This window comes from Aulonocara stuartgranti (genome assembly GCF_965226115.1).
Source record: "Aulonocara stuartgranti genome assembly, chromosome: 2".
Lineage (NCBI taxonomy): Eukaryota > Metazoa > Chordata > Actinopteri > Cichliformes > Cichlidae > Aulonocara > Aulonocara stuartgranti.
In genome coordinates, this window is record NC_138940.1 from 6,683,412 (window position 1) to 6,702,045 (window position 18,634).

The 18,634-nt window shown below is 39.7% G+C and overlaps 1 protein-coding gene across 2 annotated transcripts in view; it reads right to left on the reverse strand.

Moving 5' to 3' along the window:
- Nucleotides 1-18,634, reverse strand: part of fstl5 (follistatin-like 5) — a 214,931-nt gene that overhangs the window by 170,136 nt on the left and 26,161 nt on the right. The window contains exons 1-2 of one of the 2 annotated variants that reach the window (XM_082506094.1): nucleotides 16,653-16,727; nucleotides 7,642-7,783 (exon numbers count right to left, since the gene is read on the reverse strand). In XM_082506094.1, the coding sequence (XP_082362220.1) occupies nucleotides 7,642-7,773 (132 nt within the window). In that variant the 5' untranslated portion in view covers nucleotides 7,774-7,783; nucleotides 16,653-16,727. Of the gene's footprint in view, nucleotides 1-7,641; nucleotides 7,784-16,652; nucleotides 16,728-18,634 lie in introns of those variants that run through there. The other variant, XM_082506093.1, reaches the window with a different exon arrangement.

An 18,634-nucleotide genomic window follows, 5' to 3' on the forward strand; every position in this document is an offset into this window, starting at 1 on the left:
CCTGAATGCATGAAGAAAACAGCAGTTTACCCATTTTCTCAGTTTGCACAGAAATCGACCTACTGTGCATTTTCTTCCTAATGCGCTATTAATTACCTGTCAATTAAAAAACAGGATATTATGCACTTAATGTGTTTTAAAGATATATGGGTAAGCATATCCAAGAGATGTGACTTTAAATATCAATTCTGACTGAAGGAGTAGCACAGCTTATCTTGCTTCCTGGGTACCATGTGTATACATTTGACATTGTCATATTTTTATTTAGACTATACTGGGTCTGTACATACTGAGCCCTGCTGTTAATGAAATCCCTACCCCACACAAAAGAACATCCATATGATTGATAATCTAATAAATATTGATATAGTGATTTATTGTAAACAATATCTAAAAGAGGTTAACTGATTTTTATTAAAAAATAATAAACACATAATACAAAAAAGTGTGAAAAACAATTACATTTTCTTAGTTCTTAATTATAATGACAAAATATTAATGTATAAATATCAATAGGAACACATAACACATGTAACTGTACCAGTAATTACCAAAAATTAGTAACTTAGTGTTTAGTGGTTACTATTAACTGCACAGTTTCTTTACCATGTTTATTACAAAGCACTAGCAGTGGGTCCAAGTTTGATTTTACCCTGGTATGTTTCCAGAATTTGCAATCCATGCATTCCTAAGGACAATGGTCTTCAAGACATACCACAAATGTCAGCCTTCTCTTTGTGAAAGTTGAGGATGAATACATAACTCTGACAGTCCCCAATGTGGCTATGACATTATATGGAAAATCCATCACGTGGTTTCTTCGATGCTCAGGCACATCACCCAGCAATCACTAAAGCTCAAGTTAAACATTGTGATGTGGTAACAGCTTTTTCTGCTCATCATCTTTCTGGATGTTTCAGGAAACACTGCTGACCATCAGATACAAATCAGAGAAAACACCTGTGGCTCTCTGACATTCTTTGTATAACCCTCCCACCAAACAGACACACACATACACACACACTAGAGGAGCTGACATTTAGAATTGCACTACAGTTAGGGAAGATATCAAATAGGGCTTATTTGCATATAGCAGACAATGTTCACACTTCATTCGTTTGAAGAGAGTGATTTCTCCTGAGCCACTGGCAGGCCTGTCTCTTCTGCCCCGAGACTCCGGGGACAGTGAAGCACCCAGCTGTACAACTCGTGCTTCATCTGCTCCTGTCACAGCTAGCTGGCTGACCGCCTACATCTATCTCTCTTTCTCCCCTTTTTGTGTTTCTCACTGTCTCTCAACCATCCTCACTCCACCAGCAACACCTCCCCCTTGTCTTTTCTTTCTCCCGCTTCAGATCTCACAAACCTCACTTCTCCAGACCACCAACTTCCAAATACACTCCATCTGGAAACATATGACAACAAATTGCAACATACCAGTATGACAAGTGACCAGAATACGATACGCAGTACTATTCCTTATGAGCAAGACTGGTTTATTTGTTTGACCAATAGAGAAGAGTGACAAAACAACAGAGCTGAATCCAATTTTTGCCAGGGCTGATGTAAGGTCATCCAACAACAATGTACACAGGTGAACAAAAACAGACATGTGCATATTCCAGTAGATTATTTTAAATTCCATGAATTGAGAGTCATTCTTTTTCCTTAATATGCTGTAATGTAATGCACAGATCCAGCACCTGTACCTTGCTAGAATTATGCACAGTATCTGTATCTGCAACAGCATGCCCAGACAAATAAATACTTAAATTTCTAACAAATGCTTCACACGGTCAAGAAGTTCAAGAAAACAAATGTGTAATTTTGCCTCTTTGCATCATAACACCGTTGCTGTCTTTTCATGGTTTATCCGTTTATAATTGTCTGTGGGTAGCTGTGTTCAAACTGTTTCTGACAAAGGATGGTGAGGCCAGTAGTTGTATTGCTAAGACTCATCATGTTGACAAGTAACAACTATTAATAAATAAACCAAAAGAACAGGGAAAATAACCATGTAGCAGAAAGACTTTGAAAACCACAGGTCAACACATTGTTATTGTTCTAGTAGACTGGCTCCGTACAGCATCTCTGCCTTTTCGGCCCCTGCGGAGACGATACAAAAGCTGGTTACCTCAGTTTCGGGCTGGCTGCCATTTGAAAGCAGACAGCTCATCAAGATGAGTGACAAGGGTTGGGGCTCAAACTGACCAGCTGAGGAGGAGAGGGAGGAGGAGGAAGACGAAGGGGGAAATAATACTGACAGAAGTCACGTTTAGGCCAAATGTTGCCTGTTGCAGCTTTAACTGACGCTACTGTACAACAAGCTGTTTCTTGTGAATTTTGCTGTTCAATCTTGTTGTTCCTCCCATTCCCCGTCTCTTTATCTCAATCTAATTTGCCCACCACCCCCACTCCCTCTCTCCCTCTCTCTCTCGCTCTGCTTATCCCCTGTTAATCTAGATTTGCCATGTGGCCAAGCCAGTGCAGGATGGATGGGGCTTTGCACACACAGTTGTCCTTGCTTCCATTTTGTTTGTCCTGACATAACAGCTTGATGTCAAAGCGACAAAAACTCACAGAAATTGCTGTAGTCCCTCATGCTGAGCAAGCCTGGCACTTCTACGTGATTTTCACAAATTGCACACTGAGCCCTCCATCATTCTTACAATTAAACTCTTCGTGTAAGACCTTGGCTGAAAGATCTCAAAGTATCAGGAGATTAAGAGTAGCAACAACCACCACTTTAAATGGCGTATGCAATAAAACCCATAATAACTACAGGCAGGGATCCGTGTCCTATACCTGACCCCATGTAAAGGATTTCACAGTGAATTTCTGAAACAATGCCATGGGAATTACACATGGGAGTAGAACACATGACCAGCTGTTTATGACCACGTGGTGACTGAACTCTTTGTGAGGAAAGCTTATAAGGTTGTGTCCGATCACGTTACCCAAGCCAAATGCTGTCCTTCGAAGCACAGGAAAAGACATCGCATTAACCTTCCCAGCTTGAAGCAAAGCACAGTTCGCTATTTTCCATCCCTATATTTCACTGCTAGAGCTTTAGTTTTTTTTTTTAAAATGAGGCACATTAGAGAATATGAAATTGTTATTTTATCTCATTGACTTTATCATCTACTTTTAAACTGTACTTTTATTTTGAGCCGACTATGTTTTTCAACTTGATATTACTTCTCCACAATAATTCACTTTGAAACAACTGTTAACACAGCTCGCTCAGCTTTATTGACAAGAGCATGACCCGAGTCTCTCTGCAGTCCAGACAAGAGCTGAGAAATTCTCTAAGCAACAAAAAGGCCAATGACATAATTTGAAAAAGGGCTTACTTTTGGCTTTTTTTCCACCAAAGGGCTGTAAATTTCCACAGTCTCATTTGACAGGCAGATAGATGAGTGCAGTTTACCTCTGTCCTCTCGCAAGACGAATTGTAATGGTATGCAGATGCTGTAATGACATTCCTCTGAGATGTAATCACAGCGCCTGGCACATTAATTTCACTGGAGTGGAAAAGCACATATATCATTTTTGTGGCTTCTCGTCAGATTTCCGCTACATGTGGGTATACATTACCTTAATTATTAAAGTCACTGCAGTTCCAAACCACACTAGCGAAAAGAGACAAAGTCTAAACCAGTTAGTTTCAATAAGAGATAATGTACTGCTGAATACAATAAAGAAAAAAGCACCATGCAGCTTCAAAATGTACTGGTGGTTAGATTAAAAGTACTTAAAGAAAATATGTCTGCCTTATTCACATGGTGCTGCAAAACATTGGAAAGTACACTCTCTTCAGTACAAGAGAGAGTAATGGGAAAGTAGAAATACTGGACTGTGTTGCAGTGGAGAGATTAAAGAGACACTACAAGTGAAAAGGGTCATATTCATTACAACTAGATATCACTGAAACACTTGCATTTTATTACTTACATTAACATTTCTTAATATTTAAAGGAAGTGTTTACCACTGATTTATTATCTGCTTAAGACATGTGTAACTCTTTTTTTTTTTTAGCCAAAACTAGGAAAGAAACAAATTTCCAACAAGGCAAAGAAATTTGTTGTTTGCATATTGTTTTATCAGAATTAATGGAAGTGCTGAGGTAGAGCTAGATCACTATGTACATAGATTAATTCTTACTGCAGTGCTCTGGGTTGCTCTCCACCATGAGCCCTTTGCTGGCGTCATTCCTTCTTCCCTTTCCTTCCTGTCTCTCTCCTTTATTATCCAATGTTGTCAAAAAAAAAACAAAAACAGCCCAGTAGCACTGTTGGATTGAATGCAGATTAAATGCATCTTAACAGAGTGTATTTTTGTTTCCTCCACTCAAACTGAAAAATTATATTTTTAAAATGAAACAGCATCAAGCCATTCCCAAGGTAAGATGAGGTAACTCTGGATTATTCACAGGCCCGGATAGAAGTAAGCTCCACTTTTGGATTTTACATTCGCTGCAAAAAGAGGAATGGATTAGACAATATTTTTATTTTTTTCATTTTATTCCAAATGTAACTAGTGCATAAAATAAGCATCTTATCAAGCCCTCAAAAGTAAATCTTATAGATTTAGGCGCCTGGAAGCCACTCTGCCTACTTGTTGATATTTTTGTTCTTAACAATGAGTCTGGGAATTCAGTTCAAAAATCACCACCTATCCCTGAAATCCTTCCTTCCCAAGTGTAAATACAAGCTAAAGCAAATGACATTACATCTGCTTTCCTGGAAACTAGTTCTTCTTGCTCTGCCTCATCCTCGGATATGTAGGATATGGAAAGATACAAATCATATAACTCGCTAGAGAGGTACGTTTTTTGGGGGGATTTTTTTTAAAGTTGCCAGGTCGTGTTAGATGGAATCCATCCCTGTCCATGCAGAGGTGGATGATGGATCATTTGCTGCGCCTCCCTTTGGTATAAAGCACTGCAGTCTGGCAGAAGTGCTATCTCTGCAGTTTATTGGCACCATATTACAAGATGTTTGGGTATTGAAGTTTAAATCGCTTCACTTTCTTAAAATACTCAATTTTCAGATTAGATGTTGCTAGAAAGAATCACAAGTCCCAAATAGCTGATATGTGTAGTCTACATGTTTAGAAAGCATCGCTGTGAAAAAATGTTCTTCAAAGGTCAAAGTGATTTTGACCATTGTGTCGATTCAACAGCTTTGCATCGCTTCCAGCTCCCCACTCAACTATGATACAGCGCAATGACGTTCCTACCATCTGTTCACTCTGACTCCCGCTCTTTCTAACTACCTCTCACCCTACCCGCCCTTTAGTACCACTGTCTTTGCCATTCATTCCACACAGACGTGATTGTAACAGACCGACATAAACAAACATGAAATGTAGCCGGGAGACGAGAGATTTTCTTAGAGTAAAACAAAAAATACCCACAAAGGAAAACAACTTTTTTCTCCTATTGTTGTCACTGCTAATTCTTATCATGGACTGGACTGAAAGAAGTGTTTACTAGCAAACATAATTGCAAAAAGGGGGCTTAGGGGAAATGAGTACTGAAGGACCACAATCTGACTAATGCCTCTTGACAAAACAATTTGTTTTCCTCAACTCTCCATCTGCCAAAACAGTCAATTTCTTTCCTAGTCTGGTTCTAATTGATCCATGCCTGCTGTGTTTTGTAACTGGATCAGACGAGAAAAAATGAGCATGCTACTTATTTTAGAAACTTTTTAAAAAAATATCTTGTTCCTTAAGATGTAGCAAGAAATTAATAAAAGCGGCGGAATTTGCTTTTGGGGCCTGCCCTCTATTACTAAGTCAATAAGCGGGTGTATACCTCACCCCTGACGTCGTTGCCCACCTCTCAATTTTAAATACACTTAGTCATTGAGGGCTAGCAGGAGGGACTATGCGCTTACCTGCTGCTCCTTGGCAGGTAGCTCCATGCCCTCCTGGGTTTTAATTGCACCTTAGAACACATATGCATCAACACTACAATGAGCGGGTGGAGGGAGGTTTGGAGTCTTCTCCCACCCCCATTCTCTGCGGCCTGCTGGAGCGGGAGGGCTAGTAGGAGGAGTTGGCCGTCCGACTGCGGTCTGGGGTGTGGGGCCTCCCTGCTGCTGCGGAGTCGGGGTGGTCTGCCTCTCCCCACCGCAGGGAAAAGGGTAACACCACCCGGGTCTGGGTGCAATTCCCCCCTCCAGGGGCAAGGGTACCTAGACCCGGTTTGTAGAGTACGCTTGGGGAGTGTGATTGTGTGTACAGCGTCTCTTTATGTCTGTCTCCACGTTGGTTGAGTGTGGAGTGAGTGCATATGAGAGCATGAGGGTGGGAATGGATGTTTGTGTCTGTGTGTGCCTGTATGTCTGTGTCTATATGTCAGGTTGGGTATCAGACGCCACCTCTCTGGGGACACCTCAGGCCCTCCAAGGTTTGGAGGCCTATCTCCACCCACCACCACTTCCCCTGCCGGTGGCGGACTCCCTCAGGTGTCGGTGTGTTGGTGGTTCTTTGTGTCTGGGGGTGGGCGTCCGGGTACACACCGGCTCACTCCTTGGCGGCCGCTTGTCGGGGCCTGGGGCCTGGGGCTCGCTCGGGCCCCTTTGGAGGTGGGGTGCCCCCGGCCTCTCGGCCTGGGGCTCGGTCACTCAGGCACAGCTGGGGGCCGGCGGAGCTCACGGGCGCGTCACTGCAACTCCCCCTGGCTTCTGCTCCGCGGCTGCTGGGCGAGCCCTCATCTGGGACTCTCCTCAGCTCTTACTGGAACAGTGGCGCGGCTGCCCCTCTGTTGGTCTTCCATGGTCTCTTGTGTTCTGGGGGCCTCTGGATGTCTGGAGTTTTGATCTCCTCCATACCCGCTTCACACCCTGGAGGACGGGGCTGTGGCCCCCCCACACTCCCTAGCAGATCATTACATGGAGAAACCTTTGGAATGCAAGCATGCAGATCCACACAGGTATGCACACATGGGTATTCACAGACGCAGACTAAAGCTTTCTTGGCTGCTGCCTCAAAGCACACTGTGCGCTGTCTATCTTGCGTGCTGCACAATATCGTTTATTATTTAGTAAATATTGATATCTATGACTAGCTAGTTTATTGTGATGGTGCTTTGTTTTCTCTATTATTATGTTGCTCTTTGTTGTTTGCTGTCTCCTCTGTTTGTTTTTTTTTGTTTGTTTGTTTATTTTCTCCATATAGGTGACCCAGGAGTTCTTTTTTTTTTTCTCTCTTCCCCCCCCCCTCTCACCGTCTCTTCTCCCCTTTGGTTTTCTTTCTTTCTCTCCCCCTCTTTCTCTCATTCATTCCCCCTGTCCTATTTATTAAAAAAATAAATAAATAAATAAATAAATAAGCGTTCAATTACATCTTTTACTTAAAACACTCAGCTAAAATGCCATGCCAGCATCTTCTTTCAAAGCTCGTCTTCATCTTTGCTCATCTGTTCCTCACATTAATCTGATGTTGTTTTTGAAATGACAGTCTTCTGGCTCAGAGGGAGGGATAATGATTCATCAAGTGGGCAGAAAAACAACAACCGCAGGAGAGTCATATGATGTAGGAAGACGGTGCCGGTGTAATGAGCTTCATACTTGGCCAAAGCACACAGACCTGTTACGGACAGCATGAAAAAACAGAAAGGCAATCAATACCTTGTGTCGAAATCTCACGACTGGTCGATAGGGCGGTGACCCAAATCCCTCCTTGCTGGGTCTCCCGTTGGTGCCAAGCGCAGCGAGCCCCAACAGCAAAATCGCAGCAGACCACCATCTGGTCGTCTTCATTGGTCTTTTCCTGTCAAAAACCAAACAAGAATGGTGAATGCGTACTCTCCTCCAACACTCTGCAGGTTCAATACTGGTTGGCCAAGACAATACATCAAGCCCACAATAATTAGTGAAGACAATGAGAACCGCAAAACTGTCGCTGATTTAAACTAAAGCTATCAATACGTGGCCCACACTCGGCAGGGAGATTAGATCTCCTTTCAAATCAATTACGGGGAAATAGACGTCATGAAAAAATCAAGATAAAGAAGACAAAGAGCCAATATATTAAGGCAATTAAAGTGAGGGCTTTGGATTAATTAGGCTGAGTGTCTAAGTCAAGCAACTGTGATGAAGTGGAGAGATTACATCTTAAAACAGATTCCTCACAGCTTTGCACAGATGCAGCCTGGAAATATTTTTTTTTAAAAAGTGAGAATATTCACTTTTCACCTCCAATTCGACTGCATTTTCAATTATTCATTGGACTGTGTAAAAACAAGTTTGACCTTTGCATGACATGAATTAAACAAAATCACACTTGTGGAGGAAAGGAGGGGGGGGAAGAAAAAACAAGCCCTGTGGAAATGTCTGTGTCAGTGAAACGGATAGGTTCGAGCAAGTAGCAAGGCACAGGACATCCCCAGAGAAGACGATACGTTAACCACTCCTCTTATACCGCCTTACACGCCTTACACGCTAAACAACTGTTATGTTGAAACCTGCAGTGCATTTGTTCCTTCATATTTTTATCCCTCATCTTTATCTGCATTTACACCCTCGGGTTTTTTTTATGCACCTCACTGCAAAGATCTCCTCCATCAGAAGCACTTTATAAATAAATCTGACAAGACTTGACTTGTTTTTTTTCACAGTCAAACACTGAGCTGCACTTTCTAAGACATCCAAAACCATTCTCCAGTGAAGGGAGATGAGTGACAGCAGGATGGTGACCCCGCTTCCTTGTTCTTTGGGGCTGACACTAAGTCAGACAACAATGGTGCTGCTGTGGCAGCTCTGTGGGTCCACGCGCTTTTCACTGGAGGTCAGCAGGTTGCACCAGCAGAGCAGTGTGTCACTGTGATGTGCCGGACAGAGAGGAGATACTGAAACTTTATTTTTGTGACTTTACATGTCTTCAAAAGCCTTCCTCTGTTGCCTGATGCCTGCAGGATTTCTGCTTTGAAATTACTTCCTTTTATTTCAAACCTACTTTTTTTTTGTCATGTGGAGGAGATATAAAGAACTTGGTCTTTTGGTGGAAAACACATTTAATTAAAAATATTTTCAACAGCTGTGTTGTATACTGTAATTCTCTGGCAGATTTTTCAGACTTTTTGTTTCATTGGCCTTTAGAAGAAAAAAAGATCAATGTTCTTTATCGAACTCTGAAACAGCCTTGAATCCTCCTACACAAATTACACCCATCGCCAGCGCCCCTACTAACCAATCCAGTTCTTTTCAAGGTTTGATATACACCTGCCCCCCACCCCACTCCCACCCCAAACAGAGACTTGTCTAACTACAAACAAAAAACTTCTAGACAACATATTCGTATAATCCTGTATGTTAAAGCCTTGGTCTTTAGTGTGGCTACCTTGTGAACAAAGCTTAAGCCTCTGTAAATGAAATGTCGTGCCAGGTCTTCTACCTCAGTGTGTGTCAGTGCAGTAGTGAGGGACAGACATTCAAAGTGCCTCGATAATCGAGTAGGAGGTTTTGTTCGGAACAATGAGTCTAGAAATTCAAAAGATCTATGAACCTGAAAAATAATTGTTAAAATGTTGGTAATGATCAACAGCCTTACTAACCCCCTGCGGACATATTATGGTCCTTTTATGCTATAGGGCATTAATAGTCGCACTCACTTTTTTAATGCGATCATATTCATATTCATTCTCTGTGCGTCGTAACTCTCCAGATCCAGGTAGGAACCCTGCCTGCAGCAGCTGCTGCTCCACTTCTCCGCTAACACAGTCTTTATGCCACACTAGGTGGATTACCATATTTGCTAGCACAATCAATCAACTTCTTTCCGGTATCCCAGTGTTAAATGGGTTATTAATGGACCAGCTTTTGCACAGTGCTGTGTCAGAGACAAAAACATATGCACAGTTTTAAGAAGTTTAACTGCACCATACAGCACAGTTCCTCAGAGACATTAAACTCATTATGATCAGTCACAACTGCGGCATAAGCAAGCACCTTTCCAGTCCTCCTTCTAGTGAATAATCAGTAATCTTTCTTGGAGCTCCAGACAGTTTTAAAACTGTGTTGTCCTATAATTCATTAAAATAACCAGATTTTCTTTTAAAGCCGCTATCACTACAATGAGTGCGTTGATTTGACCATTCACACACAAACAATAACAGCAGCTGAGCTATTAAACAAGTGGGGGAGCACATGTGTCCTTTTTTAAATTAATTTCAAAATAATGCAATTATAAGAACAATATATTCAGCTTCCAGTTCAGTTCAGCCTCCAGTGAGTACCAGACGAATGGGGTACACATCCATGCATTCATCCATCCAACCTGCAGTTGGCAATGTCCTTTTAATCCGTTCAGCTTTGGTGAGCTCGACATAGTGGCACACGAAGGGGTTCTCAACCTGCTGTGGGTTCTGCTTAGATTGGCCCTTCAAACTGCAGCAGCTCTCCAGAACAGAATAAGGACTACCACCATCAGTTCCACTCCAAACAGTAGTTGGAGCTTGCTCAAAGGAGGCATCTGAATAATACTGACCGACCTGGCCAACGAGCCAGGTGGTAAGAAAACCTTGAGCTTGAGAGAAAAGGGGGATTGTCCACATACAAATAGATCGCAGACTCTGTAATTCTTTGGGGAAAATGAAAAATAAATTATGCAGCCTTTAATATACCTGGCCTGAGGGGAAAGAGTAACTAAGTATTCAGTATCTTGCCCACGAATGGACAGGAGGACCAGAGAGGAAAATATTATAACTCAAAGACGTTCAGTGTGCTAAAATTAAAAAAGCAGAACTTCCAAAACAGCCATAAGGTTGAACAAACTAACCCCTTAGAGAAATGAAAAAAGGATATTGAATAATGGTTGCAGAGGGATGACTGGAACCTCAATTTAATAAGCGGAAGATGGATGGATGGATGGATGGATGGATGGATGGATGGATGAAGACAATGCCCTCAATGCAGGAAAATGGCTACTCCCTGCCTATATGCCTATAAGCCCTGCTCAACAAATGAGCCTTGAAGAAAGGAAAGTTCAAAGAAATTTTGAAGTATAAATCATTAATATCAGTTTAAAGATAAAATTACTAAAAACCTATTATATTCTTTATAATAAACTGATGAATTTCATTAATTTTCACTGTGCAATTTATATGTGCCTAAATTTTTCAGCTTACTCAACAATACATTAATGTGGGTTGGTCTTGGTTCAAAATGGGCCTCTGGGTGTAACGCTGCACATAAAAATGATTGTCTGGATGTAGCTCGAGGTAAAGCATCTTTATCACCTCACCTCACAGTTTCTGCATTTTCTTCTTAAAAACAAAACAAAAATCTGATTTAAGTTGGAGTAAATTAAATCTAAATTTTTCTAAATGGCAGGCATAATTTTTTTTTTTGATGGAGGGCTAAAACATCTTTGGTATGTACCAATATGTTTTATGTGGAAAAAAAAAAACCCAATTAAGAATAAATTAAGAATTTTAGCTCATTTTCAAAAATAAAAAAAATAAACAAATCTCAAAATATGGCAATGAAAATTTAGCAAAATCCCCCAAATATCCCAGGCACAGCAGGGCTGATCTACAACTGTAAGTCTTAGTATGTGAGGGAAAACATGCAATCTTGAGTAAATGCTTATTTATTTCTCTTGAAAGCACAAGAGACAAAAACAGTCTCAATTCTTTTTCCCAGGATGCCCGAGAGGCTGCCATCATAACTTCGGCATGTGGTTTTAAATCCCCTAGAGCACACCTAAGCTTTGGCATTGACTTTGAAATGAAGTCTACCTATCTCCCACTATGTACACAATGAATCATGCCCTGCCAAGCTCACAGACACTTTCCATCTCATTCAGTAGATTTCTGCCATTCATGCACTGGGCAAGTTACCATAAGCGCCCATACAGCTCACCTTACAGATACTTGGCTCTATGTATGCATCACACTGACTGCACCACACTGGGCACTGGCTAGATTTTAATAATGCACATTTTGAAATTTACTGTCAACTGTCATGCATGTGTGGTAACCCATAACTCTGGAAAATAGGAATATATTATTAAAGCGTGCCATACATTTTCCTGACATTATGCATGGTTTCCCCCAAAAGACCTTTACTCAAAAACTCTCCCCATTATTATGAGTAATCTTGGACCAATTCTGACTTATTGCTGATAAGTCTTCAATTTACAGCTTTCTAATTACTGTCAGCTTGTCTCCAGTATAATTAAAGAAAGCCCTTGAGAAATGCAAAACTCTCAATATAGCTGAACATCTACTGTTACCATCCCCAACTTTCTTCTCTCACTGTTTTTAGTCAGACAGCGAAATATAAGCTGCAGTATAGCTCGTGTTACAAAACAAACAAAGAACACAAAGAACAACATAATGCAAAAGTTAAGAGTCTTTCAGTCTTTTGCAAAAGGGCACCAAACCCTGTAGCAGATTGTTTAAAATACTTTTGCACCAAAAGTCACAGCCAACGCTTCCTTCTAACATCTGTTTTGCCCTGCTAATTACAATTTCTTTTTCAATGTTTCTCAGAGCTGCTAAGATTTCTCTAAACCCACATAAAATAAGGTCTGGACCAGAATAACAACATAATGAAATACTGTACACTTGGAGACGTTTTAGGCTCAAATCTCTGAACCAACAACCACGGACAATTTCATCTTTCATCCCTCAATGTAGATCTCCACTTTATCTTTTCAAGCTGTTGTAGCATCTCCCTCTGTATGAGCTGGGATTTGCTGAGCTCTTGTACTGATATATCAGCGAAGTGGCTATAAAGATTGACCCGATATGTCTTTAACCCCATGTGCCTGGTTACAAAATTCAAGAGGTGGATGACAAGTTGAAACTACACCGAAGTGTGGTGCGTGCCAGTTCTGAAGTCACTTTTGGTTCACACAACTGTTCACTAGGGCAACAACAGAGAGAATAGCCAAGGCTTTAACCAGCCTTTACTTTAAAGACATTTTCCAGTCCTATTCTCCTCAAGGCCAAAGTCCTGATTTTATAAAAAATAACTCTGATAAAAACCCCGTTCACTCTGCTTAAAGTCTTGGCTGTTCTATGACGTTACCTTTATTCACATGTAAAAAGACCACTCAGAAAGAAAGTTGCAAATAACATCAGACTAAAGCTCCTTGTTAGCAGACATACTGATGGTAACTTTAACTTTGTATTCAAACTGCCAACTTTCTAGGCAGAGGAGACAGAAGTTAAAACAGACTGTTGCACACAGAGAAAGATAGGATATCATGTAGAGATACACATTTAAAAAATGCTTGTTTTTATCATTAAAGCACACAAGCCTTTTCTGTTAACGCCCACAAATAAAGTCAATGCAAAGGGCCACTTCACCAGATGCTAGAAAGCCCTCCATGTTCAGAAAACAAACTGAACTTGGTTGATAAGGAGGACTCACCAATTTTAATTTTTAAATACTATTGTACAGCTGTTTATTATTCCCCCATAACTTCTGTTTACTACCGACAATAATTCTTTTTTTTTTTTTTTGGTTAATGCTTTGTTTAGGGGTGGGTGTGACAAGGTAATAGCATCATAAACAGTTTAAGTGAAATCGTGGGGTGTGGGTTGCATTTTATTTGAATAATAGTCACAGATGCAATTCAAAGTAATAAGCAATAAAGTAACAAAAAAACAAAGATTACATAAATGTCGGTAATAAATACACATTTGTTTTGATGAAAAATCCTATTCTGCTCTCTTCTCCTCCGGCTTAGTTTCCAAGCCTTCAGATTTATCTGTTCGCTCCTTGTTGGAAACCTGACATTCACAGGGAACCACAGTCTTAAAGCAGCAGCTGGATTCAGTGAATAGCACACAAACCTGAACTCCAGGATGTTTAATAACTTTTGGTTTCTGTTAAGAATGTGCACATGCTGTGAGCATTTTTGACATGACATGCTTTAAGGCTGTGGATTTTCAATTCATTGGTTTTCCTTTGCCATTTGAAACTTACAGCATGCAAGGTTCTGAACCTTTCAACTCCCCTCAGTTACCCGTGAGCTCTCCAAGTGGGAAACAGTAACCCCCTGTTGCACTGCACAGCTCCCAATTGTGAGTGGAGCAAACATCTATGAATAAGGAACAGGGCGATGCTGAAAGAAACATGCATGCTAAGTCAATGGACCGTGGCCAAACAACCACTGAAACACTCCATGAGACTGCTTCAAGGTCAATGTGATGGCTGCTTTTCTCACATTGCATATAAAGACAGGGGGGCAACTCTTCCTGACGTTTCAACACTAAATATAAAGATATTTTTAACAGAAGGAGACTTGATAATTCAACATTTTTTCATGGGCGCTAATCAATCAGGAAGACGTTAAAGAAAGAAAATGTTTAAGAAGTTGTTAAGCTTCATGGTGGCAACATCTTTGAAGTGCTAGATATCCAATTTACAAAATACAGCTTAAATCGCACTCTTGGTTTATTTTTACCATTTTGCTGCCACAGAACAAAATGATGACAGACACAAGTGGAAGAAACAACAGGAAAGGGTGTGAGCATGCCTGGCAGATAAAAAAAAAATCTAAATCTGTTGCTGTTATATCAATATTTAAATACCATTTTTTGCAAAACGTGTTTGAAACCTGCCAAGTTTTAAAATTATGATTGAAGTTTTTCATCTTTCTTTCTGTGGCAGATACATTTTGACAGCTATGTCTTTTCTTCTATCCAAGAAGGAAAAAAAAACACTTTTTTGGACTCTTATTTTTCTACTTCGCTGGGCATGCGTGGGGTTTTTTTTGGTTTTTTTTGCTTTATATCAAAGTCATTAAATCATGAAAATTTTAACCACAGGATTCAATAAAATCCTAGCCAAAGCTCAAATGCTTAAAAAAGTCAAAAGTGCTTTTGAATTTTCATGATCACATTTTGATTTATTTAAATGACTTGAATGCAACGTGTCACATCCACTGAAAACAGGAAAAAACACTCCACCACAAAATCCACACTAATATGTTAAAACACAGACTACGAGTGTGCCAGCAGACAGAAAGACACTAATGGGCCACATCATAAAATCAATCTAATCTGAAACAGTTGCCACCTGAATCAACTCAGAATCAACTTTTTGTTTTTGTATAGTAATGAGTATATTTGATGTAGCCATGCAACATTTCTTTAATACTATGAATATTTACCATGCCTTTGAAGTACAAAGCATTGAGTTGATATTTGCCAGTTTTTAATTCAGGTAATTTTGAGGCCTTGTAACTTCAAGTAAACAGGGATAGTTACATGAAAACCACATCGGTTAAAAACTGCAACCAAATGAATTTTAAACTCCAAGTGTCATAATTTCAAGCCGAAACAACATTTTTGTTCAGCATAACTTTTACTGTAACTGCCTTCAACATTAATGCCATAGGAGAGAAAAAACATGGGTACCCTGGATGTTTTATCTCTTTTCTCATCATTCACTTGAGAAAATTTCAGAAAGTGAATTTTGGGTGAACTATTCAAGGTTCATATCAATTTATTTTTCAACTCTGAAAATTCCAGAGTATCGCCTGTACTGAATATCTAAAGGTTCAAAGATGCTAGAAAAAGAAAGCACCTGCTCCACATGTATCCAATAGCAAGCAGAAGTCTTGAGCCACCCCTCATTTCTTTATAATTTGCTAGGAAAATGGAAAACAGGTGTAGCAATTTATTGAAACATGTGCAAACAGTCAGGCAAATAGAGTATAAAGCAAAAAACATGGTTTCTTGTAACTAACTGGAAAGCCAATATTTGGTATGACTACCTTTATTCTCCAACACAGCCTGAACTTTCTTAGGCAAACTTGACTGACAGTGTTCCCCTGTGAGTTTTTCTATCCAGGTACGCTTTTGCTGTATGGCAGTGTGTTTAGTAACATTGTCTTGCTGAAAAATTAAAATCCTGCCAATCAGATGCTTTCCAGAACGTACTGGATAGTGGGTCATCGAGGCCATTTCTGATGAGGCTTTGGTGAACAGTAAATTGATCAACTTAAGTGCCAGACACATCTCTCAGCTCCTGTTTCAGGTCTTTGATGTTTTCCTATTTCTTAAGGACATGACGTTCAGATACTGTTCATCTGCTGTACACAGAACGACTGGAAAGCCTAAAATAACTTTCATCCTCCAGTTATTCCAAATTTTCTAAGCACAGACTCCACATCATGCAAAGATATGTCTGTTTTTTGGCTACCGGTAATATCTCTGAAATTACAAGAAAGGCACGCTCCTTGGAAGTAAAATATGCGAAATTGAGGTGTGGTTCAAAAATCAAGACTGTACTATATGCTCGCACAGAACTATCTTAAACATTAAGTAATTATTTATTTTTTTCGTTAAATTACAATCAACAGTAACATCTTTTAAGAAACACCAAATGCATTTAAGTTTAATACGTTTGAGTTGGTTACGTGTTAAGGCATTGCACAATTTCCACATATGTGGACCTCTACAGGCAGACCACAAGCTGTGTTTGCTGCACCGCTCTCACCATTAAGCATTTCAATAGAGGCAAGCTCGCCAAATCTACAAACACCTTGTACATGGGAAATGTAATGTTAAAGTTAATGCTTTGCCAAGTAATGCGAAGTATATAAGCTCAGTTCAACTTAAGTGTCCTCGGGCTGTTTTTATCAATGATAAGAACTCCGAGAGAATTAGTCTTGCACTCACAGACAGTAAGGACAAGTAGGTGAACTTCTGGGGACATGTGAAGACAGTTCACCGTCACGTTGACGCTTGCTAACAACCGCAGCGCAGTTACACCGACGTGGTTTTAATGTTATTGTGCTGTCACAGCTCAATGCTGCCTCTGCTGGTGGGAAGCAGATTAACAGCGGGCGTGGTGGGCATCGCTTCTTCTCAGAGCCCCATACTGACTGAGCCGAAGGGGCAAACATTCCACATTTATATTCAAATATGACACACATAGAGCTGAATTAATTTAAACTGTTTTAATTAGAAATGACAAGGCAGGTACTGTATGTGGCCCCATATATATGTAGACTATACTACTAGAATATGCCTGAAGAAAAATTAGGGAAATATAAATATTCACAGACACCAATTACAAATAAATGTATGGTCTTATTCATGAATATGGATTAACTCTAATTATTTTTTGTTCAATTTTTACCTGTGTATTTATCTGAAATTTTATTACCACTGCAGTACAGACCTGCCTTACTGAATTAAGACTGACTAAGAGACGGATTAGGATTAAAATAATATTTAGTATTTGTAAATAAGTTGTAAAAACCATCATTATACATGACTACTGAGACGGTCACCTCTCTGCATGATTTCAGTCATCTGATGTTAAAATATTCAGAACAAAGGACAGATGTTTAGCCATCAGCCAAATGCTGTAACATGCTGTAGTTAATAATGAAACAAGTTTTTTTCCCCCATATTTAAGCAGATCTCAAACATTTGCCTTAAAGATTTCCTGAAATAATGTTTCCCTTTCATTGATTTCAATGAGGTGGTTTTCCTTTTGGAATATCAGGGGTCACACCAAACACTTTTAGAGTTTATAATGTGTCCACAGGTTTATAGTTTATGTTATGCTAATTTATTTTGTCTTTTTTTGTTTTGTTTTGAGGCTGTTTTCAATTGTACAGAATTCAAATGTGCTGTACTGGCTAGAAAAGAAGAGATTGATGAGAAATGCTTCCTTCCTTGTTAAGTACTGCTACAGTATGTAGTGAAACGTGAAATATGGATGACTGAAATTCACAGCACTCGATTCTTTTCTTGTTATATGTGAAGACTGCATTGGCTGGCGGGCCACACTTTCAGAGGACTGGCTCTAAGTGAACAAGCTGACCAAATGGCAGCAAAATGCCCCCCACAGCAAAGCACAGTTACCGGATCCCCTTTCTATAGACTTCTAAAACTCTGTTATTTTAAATTGACAGGATAGCCCAAAGTTATATCCCAAGGTCAACAAACATCTTTTTAACTGGGGCAGCATATTGAGTGGAAAACTGGACATTTCTCAACCCCCATTCTTTTTTTTATAGTTAATTTGTAGCGTCTCCTTTCTTCTCCACACAGATAACATGTTATATAACAAGAATAATTCACAGTAAAAACACCTCAAGAGGAGAAGTTTGGCTTATTTAGTAATTTCAGGTCAAATTAAGGTCTCATGTCATTGAGTTTCATTACAAACTGTACATTTTATTCAATATCTTTAACTTTTCTCTGTGTAAAAATGCAAAGATCTTTTTTTTAAATTTTATGTGTGTATTGTCTGCAGGGTCCTGCTCATATATTACACTCCCTAAATGATCCTGTAAATGTGAAAAACAAATGCAAACAAATGTTCTCAATATGCTTGCATTGGAATAAGCACATACATCACCACTGCTTATATTGGCTTATTTTAATTTGGCTAAGAATTATTGTTGATGTAATAGAATTTTCTCATTGGGGTTTCATATTTTGGCTTTCAGGATATAAAATGCTGCATATTATAGACAAAAACACCAAAAAACGTTTTAGACTAGATGAGTAGACTTGCCAAAACATATTGATATTTTAAGCTCCTGAGGTGCATGTTCACAGGAAAATCATTATCTTCAGCAGGGCAATTTCTAGTCAAAATAAAACCCACCTATACAGAGGAGAAATTGGATGGCAGCAGAGGT